General features: G+C 38.6%; 2 protein-coding genes across 2 annotated transcripts in view; one reads left to right on the plus strand and one right to left on the minus strand.

The window, feature by feature from the left end:
- Nucleotides 1-531: 531 nt before the first annotated feature.
- Nucleotides 532-9,123, plus strand: MTERF2 (mitochondrial transcription termination factor 2). The gene is made up of 2 exons (XM_007462868.1): nt 532-732; nt 7,655-9,123. Exon 2 carries the CDS (start codon nt 7,683-7,685, stop codon nt 8,868-8,870), a length of 1,188 nt encoding a protein of 395 aa, XP_007462930.1. The 5' UTR covers nt 532-732; nt 7,655-7,682; the 3' UTR covers nt 8,871-9,123.
- A 5,652-nt stretch (nt 9,124-14,775) lies between these two features.
- Nucleotides 14,776-21,353, minus strand: part of TMEM263 (transmembrane protein 263) — a 13,068-nt gene continuing 6,490 nt past the window's right edge. The window contains exons 2-3 of the mRNA XM_007462869.1: nt 19,342-19,411; nt 14,776-16,314 (exon numbers count right to left, since the gene is read on the minus strand). Of these exons, the coding sequence (XP_007462931.1) occupies nt 16,028-16,314; nt 19,342-19,405 (351 nt within the window). The 5' untranslated portion in view covers nt 19,406-19,411 and the 3' untranslated portion in view covers nt 14,776-16,027. The remainder of the gene's footprint in view (nt 16,315-19,341; nt 19,412-21,353) is intronic.

The following is a 21,353-nucleotide window of genomic DNA, read 5'->3' on the forward strand; positions in this document are numbered from 1 at the left end:
ATAATGCCTGACACACAGAATGAGCCAAACAAAAAAAAACAAAAACACTGGTTGAATGAATGAAGAACTTACAGGAGTATAAGTGCCACAGTAGGGTCAAGAGCAGGGTGCTGTGGAAGAGCACACATGAAAGTCACGGGCCCAGGAATGCCTCCTAGAGTCAGCAGTGCCAGCCAGGTGAAAGGTAGGGAAGCAATTCATTGGAACATGGCAGTTAACGTTTCTGCCCTCATGGAGGGTGAGACAGAAACCACACATGAACAGCTGCAGCTATGACAAGTGGCACATAGGAACAGTCCATGGTGATAAGAGAACCTGTCAGGGGGACAGGAAGCCTCATCTATTCATGAAGGGCAGGGAACTTTCCCTGAGAAAGTGACACTTAAACCTAGGAGTTAGGAGCATTGCAGGCATGGGGGGTAGCCCTCAGTCTTCAGAGACCCTGTGATGGGAACAGGTAAAGCACCAGGGGCAGAAAGGAAGCTGGTGCAGCTGGTGCAGCTGGTGTAGGCAGAGGGGGACAGGAGATTTGGGTGGTGACAAAGCCTAAGACAAAGAGGCCTTGAAGGCCATGGTAAGGCTTTTTTACTTTATGTCTTTATCCTAAAGTGCCATCGAAAAGTTTATTGCAGGGAGGTGACAAGATCACATTTTGAGAAGAAGCTGGAAAGAAGCCCAAGTGGATTAAGAAGCCCCCGGATGAGGACAGGATCTCTGGGGAGAAACTCTAAGGTAAGAAGAGGAGAGGCCTAGAACCAAGCCTTGGAGATGAGCCTGCAGAGGAGACAACTAAAGGACAGTCACAAGTGTAGGAAGGAAGGAGGAGAACCAGGGGAGTGGGAGGTTTGGGAGTCAGGTATGAGTATTTCACAGAGAAAGTGGTCACCTGTGCTGAAAACTGCCGGTGTCAAAGAGGAACTAAAACTACTCATTGGCTTTAATCACATGAAAGTTGTCTTTATGGGAAGTTGTATACATAGGAAGAGAGGAAATAGAAAGAAAGGAGCTGCAAGAATTAACCTGAGGGGAAGAGAAAAACGGGATTTTAGTTGGAGGGGCAGTGAGAGAAAGAGCCACTGAGGTGAAGGGTGGGAACCTCAGAGAGGAGGATGCAGCTGAAGGAGTGAATACATGAGAAAGAAGGGGTCTAGACACTTCAGGCCAGAGAGGCTGGGATCAGCACAGGAGCAGGAATTACCCTGGATGATGCAAGATGTCATTGTAGGGAAGGGGAGATAGCAGAAGGTTTATGTTTGGTATGATGAATTGCACTCCTTTCTTTGTACAAGTTAGAGGCAAGGATATTGGCTGAGAGTGAAGGAGAGAGTGGGTGTCAGGGGAAGCTGGAGGTCTGAGTTGAGAAGATTTGACATAGTTGTTGGGGGATGTGAAAGAGTGAGTTGACCAGAGATTGTTTTAGGATGGTCTGGCAGAGGGAGCCAAGTATGCAGCAAAGGCCGGAAATTAGCCACCTGGCTCATTCAGGGAATTGCAAAAATAGTAGGGGAGTGAGGACGGAGGCGAGCTAGAAACAGAAACTACATTTAATACAGTATAACAAAGGGGGCATCACAAATCATGGGGAAGGAAAGGATTGTTCAAACATGGTGCTTAGAGATAGCTAACCTATTGATAAAATCTATTTACATTCTTAGCTCACAATGAGAAATTTCAAATGAATTACAGGAGCTAGCTTTTAAAATTCAAACAAAGGTCAGGCGCCTTCAATGTGGCAGAGGAGTAAGACACGGAGATCACCTTCCTCCCCACAAATACATCAAAACTACATCTACATGTGGAACAGCTCCTACAGAACACCTACTGAATGCTGGCAGAAGACCTCAGACCTCCCAAAAGGCAAGAAACTCCCCACGTACGTGGGTAGGGCAAAAGAAAAAAGGAAAAACAGAGACAAAAGAACAGGGACGGGACCTGAACCTCGGGGAGGGAGCTGTGAAGGAGGAAAAGTTTCCACACACTAAGAAGCCCCTTCACTGGTGGAGATGGGGGGTGGGCACGGGGGGAGCTTTGGAGCCACAGAGGAGAGCACAGCAATAGGGGTGCAGAGGGCAAAGCGGAGAGATTCCCACACAGAGGATCGGTGCCAACTCTCACCAGCCTGAGAGGGTTGTCCACTCACCCGCTGGGGTGGGCGGGGGCTGGGAGCTGAGGCTTGAGCTTTGGCGTTCAGATCCCAGGGAGAGGACTGGGGTTGGCTGCGTGAACACAGCCTGAAGGGGGCTAGTGTGCCACAGCTAGCCGGCAGGGAGTCTGGGAAAAAGTCTGGAACTGCCTAAGAGGCAAGAGACCATTGTTTTAGGGTGCGTGAAGAGAGGGGATTCAGAGCACCGCCTAAATGAGCTCCAGAGACGGGCGCGAGTCGCGGCCATCAGCACGGACATCAGAGACAGGCATGAAACGCTGGGCTGCTGCTGCTACAGCCACCAAAAATCCTGTGTGCAAGCACAGGTCACTATCCATACCTCCCCTCCCGGGAGCCTGTGCAGCCCGCCACTGCCAGGGTCCCGTGATCCAGGGACAACTTCCCTGGGAGAACACATGGCATGCTTCAGGCTGTTGCAGTGTTACGCCGGCCTCTGCCACTGCAGGCTCGCCCCACATTCCATACCCCTTCCTCCCCCCCAGCCTGAGCGAGCCAGAGCCCCCTAATCAGCTGCTCCTTTAACCCCATCCTGCGTGAAGGACAGACGCCCTCAGGCAACCTACACACAGAGGTGGGGCCAAATCCAAAGCTGAACCCCAGGAGCTGTGCAAACAAAGGAGAGAAAGGGAAATCTCTCCCAGCAGCCTCAGGAGCAGTGGATTAAATCTCAAGTGCACATGGAACATTCTCCAGGGTAGATCATATCTTGGGTCACAAATCAAGCCTTGGTAAATTTAAGAAAATTGAAATCGTATCAAGTATCATTTCTGACCACAACGCTGAGACTAGATATCAATTACAGGAAAAAATCTGTAAAAGATACAAACACATGGGAGGCTAAATAATATACTACTAAATAATGAAGAGATCACTGAAGAAATCAAAGAGGACATCAAAAAATACCTAGAAATAAATGACAATGAAAACACAATGACCCAAAACCTCTGGGATCCAGCAAAAGCAGTTCTAAGAGGGAAGTTTATAGCAATACAATCCTACCTCAAGAAACAAGAAATGGGACTTCCCTGGTAGCATAGTGGTTAAGAATCCACCTGCCAATCCAGGGGACACGGGTTTGAGCCCTGGCTCGGGAAGACCGCACATGCTGCAGAGCAACTAAGCCTGTATGCCACAACTACTAAGCCTGCTCTCTAGAGTCCGCAAGCTACAACTACTGAATCCCATGCGCCTGGAGTCCATGCTTCATGACCAGAGAAGCCACCGCAATGAAAAGCCCGCACACCACAATGAAGAGTAGCCCCCCGCTTGCCACACTAGAAAAAGCTGGCACGCAGCAACGAAGACCCAAAGCAGCCAAAAACAGAAAGAAACAAGAAACATCTCAAATAAACAACCTAACCTTACACCTAAAGCAATTAGAGAAGAACAAAAAAAACCCCAAAGTTAGCAGAAGGAAAGAAATCATAAAGATCAGATCAGAAATAAGTGAAAGAGAAATGAAGGAAACGATAACAAAGATCAATAAATCTAAAAGCTGGATCTTTGAGAAGATAAACAAAATTGATAAACCGTTAGCCAGACTCATCAAGTAAACAAGGGAGAAGACTCAAATCAACAGAATTAGAAATGAAAAAGGAGAAATAACAACTGACAATGCAGAAATACAAAGGATCATGAGAGATTACTATAAGCAACTATATGCCAATAAAATGGACAACCTGGAAGAAATGGACAAATTCTTAGAAAAGAACAGCCTTCTGAGACTGAACCAGGAAGAAATATAAAATATAAACAGACCTATCACAAGCACTGAAATTGAAACTATGATTTAAAATCTTACAGCAGACAAAAGCCTGGGACCAGATGGCTTCGCAGGCAAGTTCTATCAAACATTTAGAGAAGAGCTGATACCTATCCTTCTCAAACTCTTCCAAAATATAAGAGGGAAGAACACTCCCAAACTTATTCTACAAAGCCACCATCACCCTGGTATGAAAACCAGACAAAGATATCACAAAGAAAGAAAACTACAGGCCAATATCACTGATGAACAAAGATGCAAAAATCCTCAACAAAATACCAGCAAACAGAATCCAACAGCACATTTAAAGGATCATACATCATGATCAAGTGGGGTTTATTCCAGGAATGCAACAATTCTTCAATATATGCAAATCAGTCAATGTGATAAAGCATATTAACAAATTGAAGGAGAAAAGCCATAGGATCATCTCAATAGATGCAGAAGTTTTCAACAAAATTCAACACCCATTTTTTGATAAAAACCCTCCAGAAAGTAGGCATGTAGGGAACTTACCTCAACATAATAAAGGCCATTTATGACAAACCCACAGCCAACATTGTTCTCAATGGTGAAAAACTGAAACCATTTCCACTAATATCAGGGACAAGACAAGGTTGCTCACTGTCACCACTATTATTCAATATAGTTTTGGAAGTTTTAGCCACAGCAATCAGAGAAGAAAAAGTAAAAGGAATCCAAATCGGAAAGGAGGAAGTAAAACTGTCACTGCAGATGACATGATACTATACATACAGAATCCTAAAGATGCCACCAGAAAACTACTAGAGCTAATCAATGAATCTGGTGAAGTAGCAGGATACAAAATTAATGCACAGAAATCTCTTTCATTCCTATACCCTAATGATGAAAAATCTGAAAGAGAAATTAAGAAAACTTTCCCATTTACCACTGCAACAAAAAGAATGAAATACATAGGAATAAACCTACCAAAGGAGACAAAAGATCTGTATGCAGAAAACTATAAGACACTGATGAAAGAAATTAAAGATGATCAAACAGATGGAGAGATATACCATGTTCTTGGATTGGAAGAATCAACATTGTGAAAATGACTGTACTACCCACAGCAATCTACAGATTCAGTGCAATCCCTATCAAACTACCACTGGCATTTTTCACAGCACTAGAACAAAAAAATTTCACAATTTGTATGGAAACATGAAAGACCCCAAAGAGCCAAAGCAATCTTGAGAAAGAAAAACAGAGCTGGAAGAATCAGGCTCCCTGACTTCAAACTATACTACAAAGCTACAGTAATGAGGACAGTATGGTACTGGCACAAAAACAGAAATATAGATCAATGGAACAGGATAGAAAGCCCAGAGATAAACCCACACACGTATGGTCACCTTATCTTTGATAAAGGGGGCAAGAATATACAATGGAGAAAAGACAGCCTCTTCAGTAAGTGGTGCTGGGAAAACTGGACAGCTACGTGTAAAAGAATGAAATTAGAACACTCCTTAACACCATACACAAAAATAAACTTCAAATGGATTAAAGACCTAAATGTAAGGCCAGACACTATAAAACTCTTAGAGGAAAACATAGGTAGAACACTCTGCGATATAAATCACAGCAAGATCCTTTTTGGCCCACCTCCTAGAGAAATGGAAATAAAAACAAAAATTAAAAAACAGGACTTAATGAAACTTAAAAGCTTTTGCACAGCAAAGGAAACCATAAAGAAGATGAAAAGACAACCCTCAGAATGGGAGAAAATATTTGCAAACGAAGCAACTGACAAAGGATTAATCTCCAAAATATACAAGCAGCCCATGTAGCTCAGTATCAAAAAAACAAACAGCCCAATCCAAAAATGGGCAGAAGACCTAAATAGACATTTCTCCAAAGAAGATATACAGATTGCCTTCAAACACATGAAAGGATGTTCAGCATCACTAATCATGAGAGAAATGCAAATCAAAACTACAATGAGGTATTGCCTCACACCAGTCAGAATGGCCATCATCAAAAAATCTACAAACAATAAATGCTGGAGAGGGTGTGGAAAAAAGGGAACCCTCTTGCACTGTTGGTGGGAATGTAAATTGATACAGCCGCTATGGAGAACAGTATGGAGGTTCCTCAAAAAACTAAAAATAGAATTACCATATGACCCAGCAATCCCACTACTGGGCATATACCCTGAGAAAACCATAATTCAGAAAGAGTCATGTACCACAATGTTCATTTCGGCTCTATTTACAATAGCAAGGACATGGAAGCAACCTAAATGCCCATTGACAGATGAATGGATAAAGAAGATGTGGCTCATATATACAATGGAATATTACTCAGCCATAAAAAGAAACAAAATTGAGTTATTTGTAGCGAGGTGGATGGACCCAGAGACTGTCATACAGAGTGAAGTAAGTCAGAAAGAGAAAAACAAATACCGTATGCTAACACATATACATGGAATCTAAAAAAAAAAGAAAAAAAATGGTTCTGAAGAACCTAGGGGCAGGACAGGAATGAAGACACAGACATAGAGAATGGACTTGAGGAAACAGGGAGTGGGAAGGGTAAGCTGGGACGAAGTGAGAGAGTGGCATGGACATATATACACTCCCAAATGTAAAATAGCTAGCTAGTGGGAAGCAGCTGCATAGCACAGGGAGATCAGCCTGGTGCTTTTTGTCCACCTAGAGGGGTGGGATAGGGAGGGTGGGAGGGAGATGCCAGAGGGAGGAGATATGGGGATGTATGTATAGGTATAGCTGATTCACTTTGTTATACAGTAGAAACTAACACACCATTGTAAAGCAATTATGCTGTAATAAAGATGTTAAAAAAAAAAACAGGGACTGAAAAATAAATAAATTTCAAGCAAAAGTATAGAAGCAAATAGGGATGAATTTTTATCTTCTCATCTGATGCATAAAAGCAGTAGGAATCCTAAAGGAAAGGGAAACTTCCCTGATCCTTTGACCAATTAAAATTAACCGATTTGTCCTGACACATGCTACACAATGTATGAAGCTTGAAGACATTATGCTAAGCGAAATAAGCCATGGTCACCATTCCACAGCTAACCTGATTTTCTCTGGCTTCACTAGGGCAGTCACATGGCATTCCTCATTTTACCTGGCTGAGACTTATTTTAATTCTAGATTTATAAAAAAGTTTTTCACATAATTCTCATAAAAAAGCATATATTTATTCATTCATTTTAGAGAAAACAAATTCACTGACTTATTTTGATAATAGTTATTTAGCAAAAGAATATTTAAAATATAAAATTAGAGTTGACACCCCTCCTTAAAAAGTATTCGCTTCAGCTAAACATCAGCTTGAAAATGTAAAATGTTAAAACAAAAAAAAGTGGGTGTGTGTAAATAGTGTATGTGTCCTAAACCTGAACGTATCAGAGTTGAAAGGGAATGTGTGTCAAAATAACATTTGAGGTTTGTGAATCTTTGAACTCCTTGTGGTTTTGCTACTGGTCTGTAAAATGGAACTAACTACTGCACGAGGTTGTTGCAAAACTCAGACAATGTATTTATAAAGTTTAAGATGTGAAGTAGTGTATTACAGTTACTTCATCAATTATTTAAGAGGCTCTATTTAATATACTCCACATGAGTTGTCTAATTTAAGTCCATTTTATTTCCATGCTTACTACTTACAGCTCAAATTTGTGTTTGTATTCTAAAAGTCAACACCCTTTATGTTAAAAACCTGTATTTTCTTTGATATAGGTATGATGAGTACCTTCTGAGTCTCAGGATGGTGGGAATTAGCCAGTGGATTGCAGGCATGTTGTGGAAGTTGCTGATGAGATCCCAGCCCTGCAGGCTCTGTTCTTTCAGAAAGATGCTATCAGCTCCAAAATACACACCTTTTCTAGCATCCTTCACCTATACAACTGATAATCAGTCAAATAGAGAAAATAAAAAGACAGTAGAAAAGCTCTATAAATTGTCAGTTGACATCAGGAAAATTCGAAGATTAAAAGGATGGGTACTTCTGGAGGATGAAACCTATGTTGAAGAAATTGCAAATATTTTACAACAGCTAGGTGCCGATGAGACTGCTGTAGCCAGTATTTTGGAACACTGCCCAGAAGCAATTATCTGCAGTCCACCTGCTGTTAACACCCAGAGAGAACTCTGGCAGTCGGTTTGCAAGAACGAGAAAGAGTTAGTTAAGTTAATAGAACAGTTTCCAGAATCTTTCTTTACTGTTCAAGACCAGGAAAACCGGAAGCTGAATGTTCAATTCTTTCAAGAGTTGGGATTCAAAAATGTGGTCATTAGTAGATTTCTGACAACTGCATCTAATATTTTTCACACTCCTATTGAGAAGAATAAGCAAATGATAAATGTTCTTCAAGAGAGTTATCTAAATTTAGGTGGCTCTGAGGTCAACATGAAAGTTTGGCTACTAAAATTATTAAGCCAAAACCCATTTATTTTGTTAAATTCTTCTGCATCTATAAAGGAAACACTAGAATTTCTCCAGGAGCAGGGTTTTACAAACTTTGAAATTCTCCAACTTCTCTCCAAACTCAAAGGATTTCTGTTTCAACTTTGCCCAAGAAGTATACAAAACAGTATGTCCTTCTCTAAAAATGCTTTTAAATGTACTGATCATGACCTGAAGCAATTAGTTTTGAAATGTCCTGCCCTTTTATATTATTCCGTTCCAGTTTTGGAAGAGAGAATTCAGGGATTATTGAAAGAAGGAATTTCCATAGCTCAGATAAGAGAGACGCCAAAGGTTCTTGAATTAACGCCACAAATAGTACAGTACAGGGTAAGGAAATTGAATTCCTTAGGCTATAGAATAAAGGATGGATATCTAGCAAATCTAAATGGAACAAAAAAAGAGTTTGAGGCTAACTTTGGTAAAATTCAGGCCAAAAAAGGAAGGCCATTATTTAATCCTGTGGCACCATTAAATGTTGAAGAGTAACTTGCTGACTGACGCGTCTTTCTATCAGTGCCGAGTAAAACCAAGTAGCAAAACCGTGATTCAGGCATACTGTGGGCACCAGTAATTTTAAGAACCTACTTAGCTTCTGAGTTGTGTTTAAATGACCTCTAAGTAGAAAATCTCTCACTCAATTGCTGTACTTAAAAATATAAATTGCATTTATTTTAAATAAGGTTTGTAATTTTGACCTTGGGCTATTTCAAAAAACTATTAAATGGTCTATCAGTGTGATATTTTATAAGTGAGTAATTTCTAAGAAACTGACAAGTGCACTCCATTCAAAGTATGGATACATTTTTACTCATATAGCACATTTCACCTGGGATGCAGACCCAGCCTTCTTTCTCACCACCAGCTCTGAAACATCACTCTACTATGGTGTGAATTCTGTAGCTTAGTGTTTAGTGAAACATTAGCAAACTTCTAATACATTTTTGTGGAGAAAGTTGATTTCATCTCCAGGTTGGAATAAGGGAGTATCTTTGAGAACCAAGTATTGCCCATCAAAAGGAATAATTAGAGCTTATTTGTGTGGTTTAAAATTGACTGTTTTATGTCATGAAACACTTTTACGTACATTTATTACTTTCCCCTTTTTACGTTGAGGAAACAAGCTTAGAGAGCCATCCAGCTGCCACATGCCAGAGCCCAGATTTACTAATCTCTCTCTTCTGTTCAAACCTTGTGAACAGAAAAAGGATTGCTTATGAGTTGGCATAAGAAAAGTCACTCCTACCTGACATGCTAAAAGAGTACCAACTACAAATTTAGGGATTTTTATGAAAACATCTCTGTAAAATTCCTTAAATTTGAAATGATCTAATTTGTATAAACTTTCTGAAAATCCAGGTCTGACTGTAAAGTATGAAAGGTAAAGTGTGTGATGGTTGATACTGATTTTAGTTAGGTTTCAAGTTTCTATTTCTAAACTTTGTTCCAAGATAAATATTATGCAAATAAAGACTGGCTCACTTTCAGCTGTGGAGTCTGAACTCTGTAACAAATACACAAACAATTGACTCTTGACACTCAAACATCTGCGCTATGTGATGTGTGCATGGCCTTAAGTGATGAAAAAATTATGAAAAACGCAGGCCACGTCTTCACTCTATTCCTTCATTCAGCAAATGCAGGTAATTCTCACTCTCCCAATCTGTTCAGTTCCTTAGTTAGGAAAGCGAAAGGTATCTCTGTGCAGCACCTACTAAGTGCTGGGCATGTTGTGCTTTACAACTCTAAGAGCTGAGTACCACTGTTTATTGTTTTAACAGATGAGGACATTCAGGCACAGAGAGGGTAAGTCACTTACTCAAAGTCACACAGAAATGTCTGTTCAAGAGAAAGCATGGCAGCCAGTATAGTCGGGGCAGAGTTAAGTGATGGGAAGAGTGACACAAGATGAGCTTCACAGGTCCATCTAAGGAACAGGATCTCATTCTAAATGTGATGGGAAACTCTTTGGCAGATTTTAGTTTATGCTGATGAAATTATCAGCAGTGCTTTCACCCTCAAAAGTATCTCAGTTTGGAATACATTATACATTATATGGTCATCTTGGTAGTTCTCTGTTAGATGTCAATTTTGAGATGCCTACAAGAATCTGAGCAGAGATTTCAAATAGAAAAATGGTGAAGTCTGGAGTAGTGAGAAATCAGGACTGGAGATACAGATAATCAGGGATCATCTGCATATCTATGGTATTTGAAGCTATAGCTCTAGGTGAGACTGCCAGAAAGAAGACAGATTTGGAGTAGTGGCTGACCAAGCCTAGAAAGGACTGACCAGAGTAAGTCTGCCAAGAAAAGAGGGCATTTTCAATAATATTGAATACCATGGGGAGGTCAACTAAGATAAGGAGAAGTGACTAGTGGATCTGGCTAAAGGGAAACCATTGGTTGGCCCTATCAAGAGTGATTCTGGGGGATTCCCTGGTGGTGCACTGGTTAAGAATCTGCCTGCCAATGCAGGGGACACAGGTTTGCGCCCTGGTCCAGGAAGATCCCACATGCTGCAGAGCAACTAAGGCTGTGCGCCACAACTACTGAGCCTGCCACGAGCTCATGAGCCACAGCTACTGGAGCCCACGTGCCTAGAGCCCATGCTCTGCAACAAAAGCCACCGCAATGAGAAGCCCACATACTGCAACAAGAGTAGCCCCCACTCACTGCAACTAGAGAAAGCCCACGCACAGCAACGAGGACCCAATTCAGCCAAAAATAAATAAATGATTTTTTTTAAAAAAGTAATTCTGGTGGAATGAGAAAGGTAAGAAGGCAGCTGGAGTGGGTTGAAAGAATAGGAGATGAGGGCTTCCCTGGTGGTGCAGTGGCTAAGAATCCGCCTGCCAATGCAGGAGACATGGGTCAGAGCCCTGGTCCAGGAAGATCCCACGTGCTGCGGAGCAACTAAGCCTAAGCGCCACAACTACTGAGCCTGCGCTCTAGAGCCTACAAGCCACAACTACTGAGCCAATACGTCGCAACTACTGAAGCCTGCGTGCCTAGAGCCCATGTTCTGCAACCAGAGAAGCCACCGCAATGAAACCTGCGCACTGCAATGAAGAGTAGCCCCCGCTCGCTGCAACCAGAGGAAGACCGTACGTATCAACAAAGACCCAATGCAGCCTAAATAAATAAATATATTTAAAAAAGAATAGATGAGGAAGAGTCAGGGACTATATAGTTTTTCAAGAAGTTTTGCTGCAAAAGGAAGCAGAAAAATGGAGATTATGAGATTTTTTTCTTTAAAGAAATGTGGAAAATGTTTATATGCCGATGGGTATGACCCAAGGAGAGACAGATGGATGAGATGGAAAATTAATTTTAAGGATTAATATCCTTGAGAAAGTGAAGGTGGACTGACTTCAGATAAGAGCAGAGCTACTAGTCCTGGTCCACAGAGCATGGGAACAGATGCAGGCAGGTTGATAGAGTATGCATTGTGAGAGGCAGGAGTCTTGCTGTCTGGTTGCCTCTTTTTACTGAGAGATTTAGAATGGGAGGAGGGGAGTATAGCAGGAGAGATGGAAAGAGGAGGTATGAAATAGTCACTTTGAGGAGTAGGAAAGTAAACAAACATGAAGGTATATAAGAAAGTTTAGCAGAGTTGAGTGGCCGTGTGTGCTTTGTGGCCAATTAATTTAAGAAGAGCTTTGTCAGTACAGCAGCAAATGGGGCAGTTATGGTTACAGAAATGCATTTGTAGTTTACTCTAACTTGAAAAGTTTAAACTAAAAAAATCCACATTCATGGTCAAACATGCAGTATACTGACCTGTCCTTTGGACCAAATCCTAGTCCGTTATCTTTTAGCCCTTGTACCTCTGCCTTTTTCTATTCTTGCATTCTTACTCAGATCTTCCTACAAATAAAATTTTAGATTTTCAAAATCAACAACGTAACAGGGGGAGATATTCTTACATAAAATCCTAGAGTCAAATTTCATTTCCTCTGGGAAAAAAAGGCTATAACAAAATACATGATTTCCTTTAAACAGTTTATGTATAAATTCATATCTGTGGCAAAACGTAATTATCTGCCAAAGTAAATATGATCACCCAGAAGGCTTCCAGTGAGCTCAAATCAGACAGCCTGGTAAATCAAGCATACAGGTAGTACTAATGCCAGCAGCGGAATGAAGGACTAGCTACTGAGTAGTCCCCTTTGTTTCTGGACGTAAGATGGAGAGGTTCTGACTTACATGAATTCAAAAGTGTTACAGGAAATTCAACTAACACTGGAACTGTGCTTGATCCATATTTGTAAACAGGGAATAAAGATACTTCTCATAAGGTCCTGATACTGATTAAATCAGAGAATTTATGGACAGTGCCTGGTAGGTAAGTAGATGCCCAGTAAATATCAATTTCCTTCCTTCCTCCAACTGGTTCCCATCCCTTTGAGTCACTTCTGGCCAGTAAGAGGTCTAAGTTGGTTCCACAGCTGCTTAGGACAGAGGGAAGTGTGCTCCCTACTTTATAATTCCTCCATCAGTTCCCAAATTTTAGACTGCAAAAGAATCACCTGCAGAGGTTGTTAAAGTGCAGTCTTGGATCCCACCCTGCAGAGATTCAGCAAGTTGCAGTCAAACCCAGAAATCTGCACTTTTAACCTTTATTAGAGTTGTTTAAAATATATTTGTATTTCATTGTTGTGTTGGCATCAAAATTCATATTTGGAGATGTTCTGTCATGTTTGTGCATTAGTATCAAAAAATTTAAAAACTGGCTACAGTACTTTCTGAATTTCTATATAACTAAAATTTTAAGACTACCCTGTTTTAAAATTTCCTTTATTTCCTTAGATCTTTATGAAACAGTTCATCTTTTGCAGATCATAGTGCTTTATTAAAGATTCATGTCTTCTTTTCCCATTCCTTTAATACAAAAAAATTTATTCAATCATCAGTTATTTTCATCTGACATTTCACTAAGTACAGGATTCATAACGTCAACATTATTAGATCAGTCATTCAAGTGGGTCACACAAGTTTATCCTCATTGTGCTGAATACCCACTCAGAAGATAAGCTGAATAACAGATGCCTCCAGGTGTATACAACAACCTTATTAGCTTCTTGAAGTGAACTAGTACTGTTTAACAGGTCAAACTGCTAGTCTACGAAATAAACTGAAAAAGACTCAAGTGTACAGCTTTACATATCATCAAATGGCAAGTTCATTTCAACAAGAAGGTCTACAACTAACTTCATTTGTACAAGTTCTCTGCTATCATTGCAAAGCCTCTCCTGAACAAAGTTATAATTTAAAATTTAAAAAAAAACTTGATGAGATAAAATGTACCACGTGGCTTTTCTGTAGCGGAAATTAATTACAACCATTTTTCCTCAAGCAATTTTAAAGACAAGCAAAGTTGAAAATAAATATTCAAGCATACAGTAAACTAAAGTCTATATTTAGAAATTCAGGTACAAAGCAGAGCCGATGAAGATAAGAAGATAATTTAGAAATATAAGCTAGCAATGAAGCAATAATTTCTTTCAAATAGCAGGAAACAAATTCTCCAATACCATTACTTAGATCATTATTTAGTGTTCATCCATTAATTTTGTTTTTTTTTTAAATCCCCTTTGCTAATTATGACATTTGCCCAGATATACCAACAAATATACCTTTAATCATACTGGATGAAATACACAATTTAATTTTTGATTAACTCCCTAATGACTTTCCAGTTTTGTATATGGTAGAAAGGTTCAAGAACCTTTATGGATTTACCTCAGTCCCTCTTGGTATTTATGAAAGCTTTTAAAAGCTATTTAAAAGCTAAGTTTTGTTCTTACCCATTTGTTGATCCACATTATTAATGTAAAACTCTTAGTGGGTTGCAAACAAACACATAAGCTTTGGGTGTTAGAGTGATCTAAGTTCTCAGGAATGCTGTTCTGACTTACTCCAGAGCATCACCTCCTTTCTTCCCCTTGCTCATTAAAAAAAAAAAAAAAAAAAGTCTGCAGAATGGTGGCAAATTTCCAAACTTAAGGAAAATTAAGATTTTTCAGGCTGGGATTAAACCCTTAGTTAAGAGAAATGCCACTTTTAAAATTTTTATGAAACTGAACATGAAAACAAAAAAAAGATGAATTCGGGCTTCCCTGGTGGCACAGTGGTTGGGAGTCCGCCTGCCGATGCAGGGGACACGGGTTCATGCCCCGGTCCGGGAAGATCCCACATGCCGCAGAGCAGCTGGGCCCGTGAGCCATGGCCGCTGAGCCTGCGCGTCCTGAGCCTGTGCGTCTGGAACCTGTGCTCCGCAACAGGAGAGGCCGCGGCAGTGAGAGGCCCGCATACCGAAAAAAAAAAAAAAAGATGAATTCCAGCTAAGTCATATTCTTTTAGAATGAATGAGACATGATGAGACGTTAATGAGACACAACACACTTATCATCCATAACCAAAAAATTCAATTTCCTGCCTGAAGTTGACTTGGAAAATGGTACAAAGCTTACAGTTGCTTTAAAGGAGTGTAAGATGACATTTTAAAAGCCTGTCAAACAGAAATCAGTTACATATATTTTACATTCAAAACTAATCTATGGAGCCCATTCCGTTCAATTTAAGAGTCAGCCCCCACACATCTGTGGCTGCTTTTACTGTGTTTTTTGAAAGGGGTACTGCTAGTAATTTAAGCCATCCTGGAGACAAAATAGGTGTGAAGAATTTTTTATATCTTGGATGCTTTATGTAATTCTTAAGAACTTAAAATGATTTATGTTTTCCTCCTTAATATGAAACTCTTTTATTAACATAGCTTCTGACCAGCAAAGAAATGTTCCTTAGGCACTGTGAGGTTTATTAATGATGGAGCATGAACCCAGTTTGAAGTGTACAATTTGGTTATAACTACTAACAGTTATCAAACACTATCCTAATCTGCTGAGAGCAAGAAATGCCTTTATGTCACTAATCCTGAGATTCTTGAGGGAAAACTAATTTCACAAACAACTTTTGAAAGAATCCATATATAATAATAATCCTAAGAACTGCACATATTCAGGGTATTAGAAAAGATGTTTTCTTTTGTAAGGCATCAATGATTAATATAATGCCTATCTAAAAAAAGATGGTTAATACTCATAAAACCATGAATCTTTTCTTTTAAACTTCTCTAGTTCCTGCTATTTTTACCATCTTAAAAAAGAAAAGAATGCCTCTTCGTCTAATCAACTATGGTTATTAAAAAAACTAAGACATCTGAAACTATTAGGCACATCAAAGGTACATTTATGTAGGTCAAGGTTCCCTTCTTAAGGGGCAGATGAGTTACCTGGCACATTATACATATGGAACTGTAAAGATCATCCACTAAATTCAACTTTCACATTTTTGAACTGAAAGACTTATGTAGTAAATATTCAAATATACCTTATCTTCAGTTACAACTGAATAAGTGTAACATTTTACCAGATAAAAAGCTGGAATTTAAGTATGAGAAACCTTCATACACTGTGCTAGTATTGGTCTCTTCCTTTAAGACAAAAGCCAGTCAGTCATCAATACTTTCAACACAGCAGTTAGAAGATAAACGTCCAAAACAGGTGACTTGGTTGTAGTCTGTAATTTAGCAATTCAATGCCACTGGCATCATAATGCTGTGGAGAGCAAGTGTATCTCCATATTTTAGTCAGATTTGTCTTTCTTCTTTCCTGTTAAGGGCACTTTGTTTACAACAGCAGAGCCAACAGCTGTAACACCTCCAGCCACAGCAGACATGCCCCCTTTCACCAGCCCTATTCCCATGGAAGGCACAGTTGTAACAGCTGTTTTGGTCACCTCCAGACTCTTTCCACCAATCCAAGCCACACCACCAATGGTAGCACCAACGGCTCCCTTTGTAACACTGAAGATACCCCCAGTCACACGGGACAGCATGCCTGGTTGCTGCTGTGGGTGATCTTTCATTGAACCTAATAAGAGAAAATATCATAAGACAGTCAAATGTAAGTCTTTATAAGAACAGTACAAATCACTGAGTAACCTTCCTAACAACCAGCAGATTGTATTGAAAAGGTCAACCACATAAATACATATCTGATCAAGACATCAAGAGCTCTTCCCTCAAGGGTATAGTTGTACATGTTTTTAAAACATCTTGGTCCAATGCTAAGTCTTAGTATCTATGAGAAGAAATGCTTTAGAGACTAGACAACTTTCATAAAATAGAAGACTATTTTAAATGTCTCCTTGATTTACAGTTTTATTGCTGTTAATAAAAACATCTTTATTTTATATCCTAAAAGGAGCATGAAAAAATTAAAAGATAAATATATTTAGCCCTTATTTCCTTGATAGAATTCAATCAGTCATTACTGAAACAACCTTCTTCATTTAAAGCACTGGTTCTCAGGTATCATCTGGAACCCTTGAGTATCCCCAGGACCATTTCGGGGTAAAAACTGCTTTCATAATAATATTAACATGTCATTTGTCTTTCACTTTCATTCTGTCACCAGTCTAAAACAGAATTTTCCAGAAGCTAAATGATGGGCAGTAACATAACAGACTAAACACAGAAGACTAAACTGTGAGAATCTAGCTCTCTTCTATTAATCCAAATATTAAAGAGATTTGCAAATATTTTAAAACAATGTCAGAAATTCTCTGGTGGTCCAGTGGTTAGGACTCTGCACTTTCACTGCCAAGGGCCTGGATTTGATCCCTGATTGGGAAACTAAGATCCCACAAGCCACACAGTATGACCACAAACAAACAAATCACCCTGCTCACAATTTTTTTGTTTTGGAAAATAGTTTCATATTTTTCAAAAAATATGTTAATATGTAATGGGCCTACTGAGTTCTTTTCATAATAAAATACTTAATTTCTGTTTTTATTGTTAATATGGCAAATATCAACAAAGACATAAGCTCTTTGGAATCCTCAATTTTTTTTAAAGTAGAAAGCATCCTGAGACAAAATAATTTGAGAACCACTAACTTAAATATATTTGGGTTTCTATTCTATGTACTCCTTAATAATGTATTTAAAGAGCTAATATTATATGTAAAAATAGGAAAATTATTCATCACTTAAAATCCTGTTACCTACATATAATCTTTTTTGTAACATGGAGAAACCAGAGCTATGGTTAATACTTCCACTGCCTCAGTAATTTTTATAAAAGAGAGTATGTGATTTAAGTATCTAGTTTGTAAAAACTCTTCATATACTCCCAGAAAAGGTAACATCAGTATGAGAAATTCAGATTTATTGTCACGAGTCTTTTCTCTTTGGTTTCTTTGTTTGTTTAATAGAGGCACTCAAACTGGCATGTAACCCCAAACTCCAGCATAAAATGACTAGCAGGAAGATTTCATAAAAATTTGCTTCTGCCAGCCTCAAACACACACAATCTTTTCTCCTTCATAATCTAATGACTCAGGCGGCGACAACACATGAGCAATAGTGTTATTATTTTTTTAAACTTCATGAAAAAATACTTGGTAACTATACAGTTCAGGCTATAACCACTAAAAAGGTATAATCTCACACAAGAAAGGTAAATTCTTGGGTATGTAAGTTCAACTAAGACACCCAAAGCTACTATAACCTAGCAGAATGTGGTTATCAGGGAAGGTAACATTGGAAAATCAACAATATTTGAAAGAGAAAAAAAATCTGAAAATTGAGTTTCTTTAAATACACAGACACAAATTTACCTTGAGTAAGATTTTCTTTTCACTGTTTGGGAGATTTTACATCCTTTCACAGGAAGAAAGTCTCATTGATTAGTCAAAATAGCTCACTGATGAAGATATAGCAATGGCTAAATTTATAAAACCAACTGTTTAATTGAAACTGAGTAATAAGCATAGTTAATATAAAATTTTAAAATAGCTGAAATAAAAGGCTTGAGACATAGATAAGCATTTGAATATATTAATTATAAAATTATGATGGAAAGGATTACATAAGTGGTCATTCTTTTGTAATCAAGCTTAGTTAACACTAGGAAAAGGGGGGAAAATCTTGATTTGAGGATAAAACAGATAACTACCTCATGCTGAATACCTCATTAGTATTATCCTGCTATGCCAAATTTGGTGTACATACATTTAATGAAGACAATTTTTCTTAGTGAAATCAGATAAATACTAATGCTGTTGATCTCTTAATTACAGTGTACTCTTTTTTTTTAAATTACAGTGTACTCTTAATTACCACCATATAAATTATCCACTTTGCAGACTACTTTTAACAGGTTGCCAATATAAAGACATCCTTGAGGCTGTTCTCTTCCTTAACAATCATGCTCCTGGACAGCCTTTATCTCTTTCCTGACTTATTTCTCTTAAGTCCTTCCTAACTTTCTCATTGAGCCCTAACTTTTCTTTTCAAAACTCTAGACTTCTAGTCCTTAAAAATAAAGGGAGAAAATAAAGAAAACAGCTAGTCTGTCTCTGTACATAGTGAGGACATGCATGTGTGCATTTAGTGTTTCCAAAGATTTTTGAAGGTAAGAATAAAATGATTCCTGATGTCACAATTTTCCCACCAAAAAATAAATTAAGCAGACTCTAAAACCATGTATTAAAAAAGAAAGAGTTACCCATTATAATGTAATGAATAACAGGAGTTTAACAACAAATCTCAAGGGCCTCTTGAAGTGAGTTTTCGTACGCATGACATAACCTAGTCCATCCTTCCTCTGCACTTCACCCAACTCTTTACAAGTGAAAGGATACTCGTGAAATGGTCTTAAAAGAATAAAAGAGTAGCAGAAAAATACTGGTAGACCTTATATAAAAGTTACATTGTGTCCCCATTTACCAATATCTATGCTTTCTTATTAAAAGCTAAAAATGTTTAAGTATTTTTGGAACACATTTACTGACAAGGAAAACAGGTTATGTTACTTTAAAGTTAATGAAAACAATCAGAAGTTTAATTCACTAGGATTTTTTTCATTCTTAGTATTACAGATGCATACTTACCTTCTGGTGGTTCATCACTAAGGTATGATGGGATTTCTTGTTGATTTTTATCTGTCTGATTCATGATCTCCTAAAAAACACACACATTTCATTTTAATTTCAACATCGGAGACTACCTCTTTTTATATGCTTGATCAAGACTTAACTTTATTCAGATAACATTTTACTTATCTTTTTTTTATTTTGGCTGAGCCGCACAACCAGGGATTGAACCCGGGCCACAGCAGTGAAAGTGCAGGATCCTAATTACTAGACCACCAGCAAACCCCTGATAAACAACATTTTTAAAACAACCATAACAAGACTACTTCACCTTGTCTGTCTCCTACTTTGTGGTGTTGGAGAAATACTTTCAATTATACTAGTGGACAACATAAATCTTATCTCAAATCAAGCAAAGATTGTCAGGCATGGTACAAGCTTTCCTATGTTGTTACTGCTGCTTCAACTTAAATTGAAAATTACCAACTGAAAGCAAGTTGGAAGGTGGGGGTTAGCAGCCAAAAATTTTAAGTGCCTCCTCCTACAGAATTTATTTCACAACAGACTCAAAGAAAAACCTATACTATGAACTAAAAAACATGTTCTATCTGAAAATTTCCTCAAAAACATGACATTCTTCTCCTATAAAGATGGCAGCACCAATCTGAATCACTAAGAGAAGGTTTTTGATTACTTTTTTTTTTTTGCCCCCGGTACGCGGGCCTCTCACTGTTGTGGCCTCTCCCGCTGCGGAGCAACAGGCTCCAGAGGCGCAGGCTCAGCGGCCATGGCTCATGGGCGCAGCCGCTCTGTGGCATGTGGGATCTTCCCGGACCAGGGCATGATCCTGTGTCCCCTGCGTCGGCAGGCGGACTCTCAACCACTGCGCCACCAGGGAAGCCCATGATTACTTTTTTATTGTTACTTTTAGAACTCGTATGAACAGAAGTAGCAAAATAATTCAAAATCTACTATAAAAAAAAATATATATATATATATATATATACCACAGACTACGTCTAAGTACAAGTAATAATGGAAACTAAGAAATAAAATAAGCTATGTTGGGATGAAGAACACATAAACTTTCTTTTCCCAATCTCCTTACTATCTTAAAATATTTGATTTTATATTCCATTGACTAAGTAAAGACTAAAACAAGTCAAGATTGGTCTAAAAGCTTTCTTGCTTGGCCAGAAAACTAGGGTTGTGATCCCAGTAGTCAACTAAGTATTTCTTAGTCATAAAACCATGAAGCCTAAATTATTGTATCTGTACATATATAATACAACAGATTTTTAAAGGATATTGTAAAATCCTGCCATCTGCAAAATAACATGGATGAACCTTGAGGACATTATGCTAAGTGAAATGTCAGACACAGAAAGACAAATACTATATTATGTCACTTATATATATGGTATCTAAAAAGGCCAAACTCATAGAAAGGTGGTTGCACGGGGCAGGGGGTGTGGGGTAGGGGAAATAAGACATTGGTCAAAGGGTACAAGCTTCCTGTTACAAGAGGAATAAGTTCTGAGGACCTAATGCACAGCATGATGACTATAGTTAAAACTACTGTATTGTATACTTGAAAGTTGCTACAAGTAGATCTTACAATGTTCTCACCATAACAACAAAAGTAATTATATGAGTTGAAGGATGTGTTAACTAACCTTAATCTGGTAAACATTCTGCAATATATATGTGTATCAAACCATTACATTATACACCTTAAACTTACACAATGCTGTATGTCAATTATATCTCAATAAAGCTGGGGAAAAAAAGAATATTGTGAAAACTACCAATGTACTTTAATACACTGATTAAAAATTTATTGAGTACCTACTAAGGGTCATGTTTTAGGTGCATGGGATATAGCTGTGATCAATACAGACCAAAAAAATCTCTGCCATCATGAACATTCCATATTGGCTAGTGGGGAAGACAATAAATACATATTCAAAGAATATACTGTATATCAGATGGTGTTAAATGCTATGGAGAAAAAGGCATGAAGGGAAAGA

Source organism: Lipotes vexillifer, unplaced genomic scaffold (assembly GCF_000442215.2).
Source record: "Lipotes vexillifer unplaced genomic scaffold, Lipotes_vexillifer_v1.1 scaffold1177, whole genome shotgun sequence".
Lineage (NCBI taxonomy): Eukaryota > Metazoa > Chordata > Mammalia > Artiodactyla > Lipotidae > Lipotes > Lipotes vexillifer.

Coding starts and splice junctions, on each gene's coding strand:
- MTERF2 (XM_007462868.1), top strand. CDS start 7,683: ATGGTGGGAATTAGCCAGTGGATTGCAGGCATGTTGTGGAAGTTGCTG.